The 2,655-nt window shown below is 41.5% G+C and overlaps 1 protein-coding gene across 1 annotated transcript; it reads left to right on the forward strand.

The window, feature by feature from the left end:
• The first annotated feature begins 796 nt into the window (after positions 1-796).
• Positions 797-1,324, forward strand: LOC131679999 (uncharacterized). Its single transcript, XM_058960737.1, has one exon. It carries the CDS (start codon positions 797-799, stop codon positions 1,322-1,324), a length of 528 nt encoding a protein of 175 aa, XP_058816720.1.
• Positions 1,325-2,655: the final 1,331 nt, after the last annotated feature.

The following is a 2,655-nucleotide window of genomic DNA, read 5'->3' on the forward strand; positions in this document are numbered from 1 at the left end:
AGTGGCACTCATTTAGATGTTTATTGGACTCGGGCAGCCAAGTCGAAACGATTAACGAAAAAGCCGCTCGCGCACTAGGAATCCCGCAACACCCTATCAACGTAATGATTAACGGTATCACCGGACAATCACTGCTAAGCGGGGCATTAAAACGGTAATTGCCTCACACGTTCACAGTTACCAAGAAGAAATCGAATTTATGATCGTTCCCAGAATCCTGGATGACCAGCCAAACACAACAATAGACAAAAATGCAATGGAAATTCCCGACGGTTTGGATCTAGCCGATCCTGAATTTCACAAATCAAGAGAGATAGATATTCTTCTCGGAGCAAGAATATTTTATAAGGTTTTGGGACCTGGACGAATCAGTACTTCCACCGGTCATACTTATCAAGAATCAGCTCTAGGCTGGATTGCGTGTGGATTGCTCCAACATGGAAGCTCCAGCACCGCATCACTGGATGCATCGACCTGCAGCAAAATCGAATCGAATTATCCACAAGATGAATTAGCCAAATTAATCGAGAAATTTTGGCGTCTTGAAGAGTCTGGCGTAAAGGACTGGGAACCAAAAGAAATTGATGAATGCGATGCAGAGTCGCACTTTCGCAACACTCACAAAGTTGCTGCAGACGGCAGATTTATCACGAAAATCCCGTTACGGGGGGAGCCATCGTCGTTGGGTGACTCTTTCCCACAAGTTAACAAGAGGTTCATGTCGCTCGAGCGGCGACTTAGACAGAATCCAGGGCTGTACAACGAATACAAATCCATCATGCAAGAATATTAGGATATGGGGCATACGGTACCCATCGCCGCAGAGGACCTTCATAAGATTAAATACTTCATTCCGCATTCATGCGTAGTGAAACCAGATTCCACTTCTACTAAGGTGAGAGTAGTGTTCGACGCTAGTGCCAAGACGACTAGCGGGATATCCCTCAACGATATTCAAATCGTGGAACCCACCATTCAAAGAGAATTGTTTGATCAACTGATCGAATTCGAAACACACTACTTGGTACTGATGGCCGATATAGCTAAGATGTATCGGCAAATACTGATTGCAGATCAAGACACCTGGTTGCAATGCATTCTGTGGCGAGACAGTCCAGAAAAACCATTGAAAGCATACAGTTTGATGACTGTCACGTATGGTGAAGCATCTTCTTCATTTTTGGCCTGTAGGGCACTGCATAAACCAGCCGAAAAATATCGAGAGATAAATCCAAAAATCGCTAATATTATTCAACAATCATTTTACGTTGACAACCGGAGCATCAACCACTACGGAGTTGATGAGCATGAAACAACACATTGAACAGGCATTACTGCGCCACGGATTTCCGCTACGAAAGTGGGCAGCAAACGACATGAGTGCTCTGGCAGGGATACCAGAACAAGACTTGGAGCCTCTGATCCAAGTTGGAGATCAGGAGGTTATCAAAACATTAGGAGTTGCCTGGAATCCTAACAAAGACGTATTCCAGTTCATCAGTGTCAACGTAATAAGCAAGGCCTTGAAAGCCCTCACCAAGAGACAAATGGTCTCCAAAATACTAAGGTTATACGATCCATTGGGCTTAGTACAACCCGTGATCGTAACCAGTGCTGGGAAAATCATAATCAAAAAAAAATCAAACCGCAATCATGGCTGATAATTATCGCTTATGATTTTTTCGAAAATTCTCACTGCCGATAAAATCATGCCGTGATCACTCTCTCAACTGTCAAAAGATCATCTCACAAAAATCACTACCGATTTTTTCTTGCCCTCTATCAGTGGTGATTTTGATCTGTGGTTGAATTTGATAATTAAGAGGGTGATCACGGCATGATTCTATCTGCAGCGAGCAATTCGGAAAAAATCACAAGTGAGCACTATCAGCCATGATTGCGATTTGATTTAATTCTTGGATCATTGATCATTATCTATTTTCGGACCTTATGGATATGTTAGGGGTGTCAATGAGCCAAGCTGAAATTTTTTCAACTTTTTGGGAAAGTGTTTTATATTGAAAGGCAAGTTGAGGGCTGTTGAAAATCAATAGTTTTGGACATTTTCAATGCACAGGGGGGTCCGCCGATGCATCAAAATAGAATTTTTTTCAACTTTTTGGGAAAGTGTTTTATATTGAAAGGCAAGTTGAGGGCTGTGGAAAACAATAGTTTTGGACATTTTCAATGCACAGGGGGGTCCGCCGATGTGTCAAAATGGAATTATTTTCGATTTTTTGGGAAAGTGTTTTATATTGAAAGGCAAGTTGAGGGCTGTTGAAAATCAATAGTTTTGGACATTTTCAATGCACAGGGGGGTTCGCCGATGTGTCAAAATGGAATTTTTTTCAACTTTTTGGGAAAGTGTTTTATATTGAAAGGCATGTTGAGGTCTTTTGAAAATCAATAGTTTTGAACATTTTCAATGCACAGGGGGGTCCGCCGATGCATCAAAATGGAATTTTTTTCAACTTTTCGGGAAAGTGTTTTATATTGAAAGGCAAGTTGAGGGCTGTTGAAAATCAATACGATCATGAATCGACCAAAGGGCCGAAGTCGCAATGATATCGAATCGAGAAAAATAGCTTTGAAAATTCGGTTCAGAAAATTAAATCGTATTTTAACAGTGTTTGCATACTGCGCCTTCAAATGTAT

This window comes from Topomyia yanbarensis, chromosome 2, assembly GCF_030247195.1.
Source record: "Topomyia yanbarensis strain Yona2022 chromosome 2, ASM3024719v1, whole genome shotgun sequence".
Taxonomy (NCBI): Eukaryota; Metazoa; Arthropoda; class Insecta; order Diptera; family Culicidae; genus Topomyia; species Topomyia yanbarensis.

Coding starts and splice junctions, on each gene's coding strand:
- LOC131679999 (XM_058960737.1), top strand. CDS start 797: ATGGGGCATACGGTACCCATCGCCGCAGAGGACCTTCATAAGATTAAA.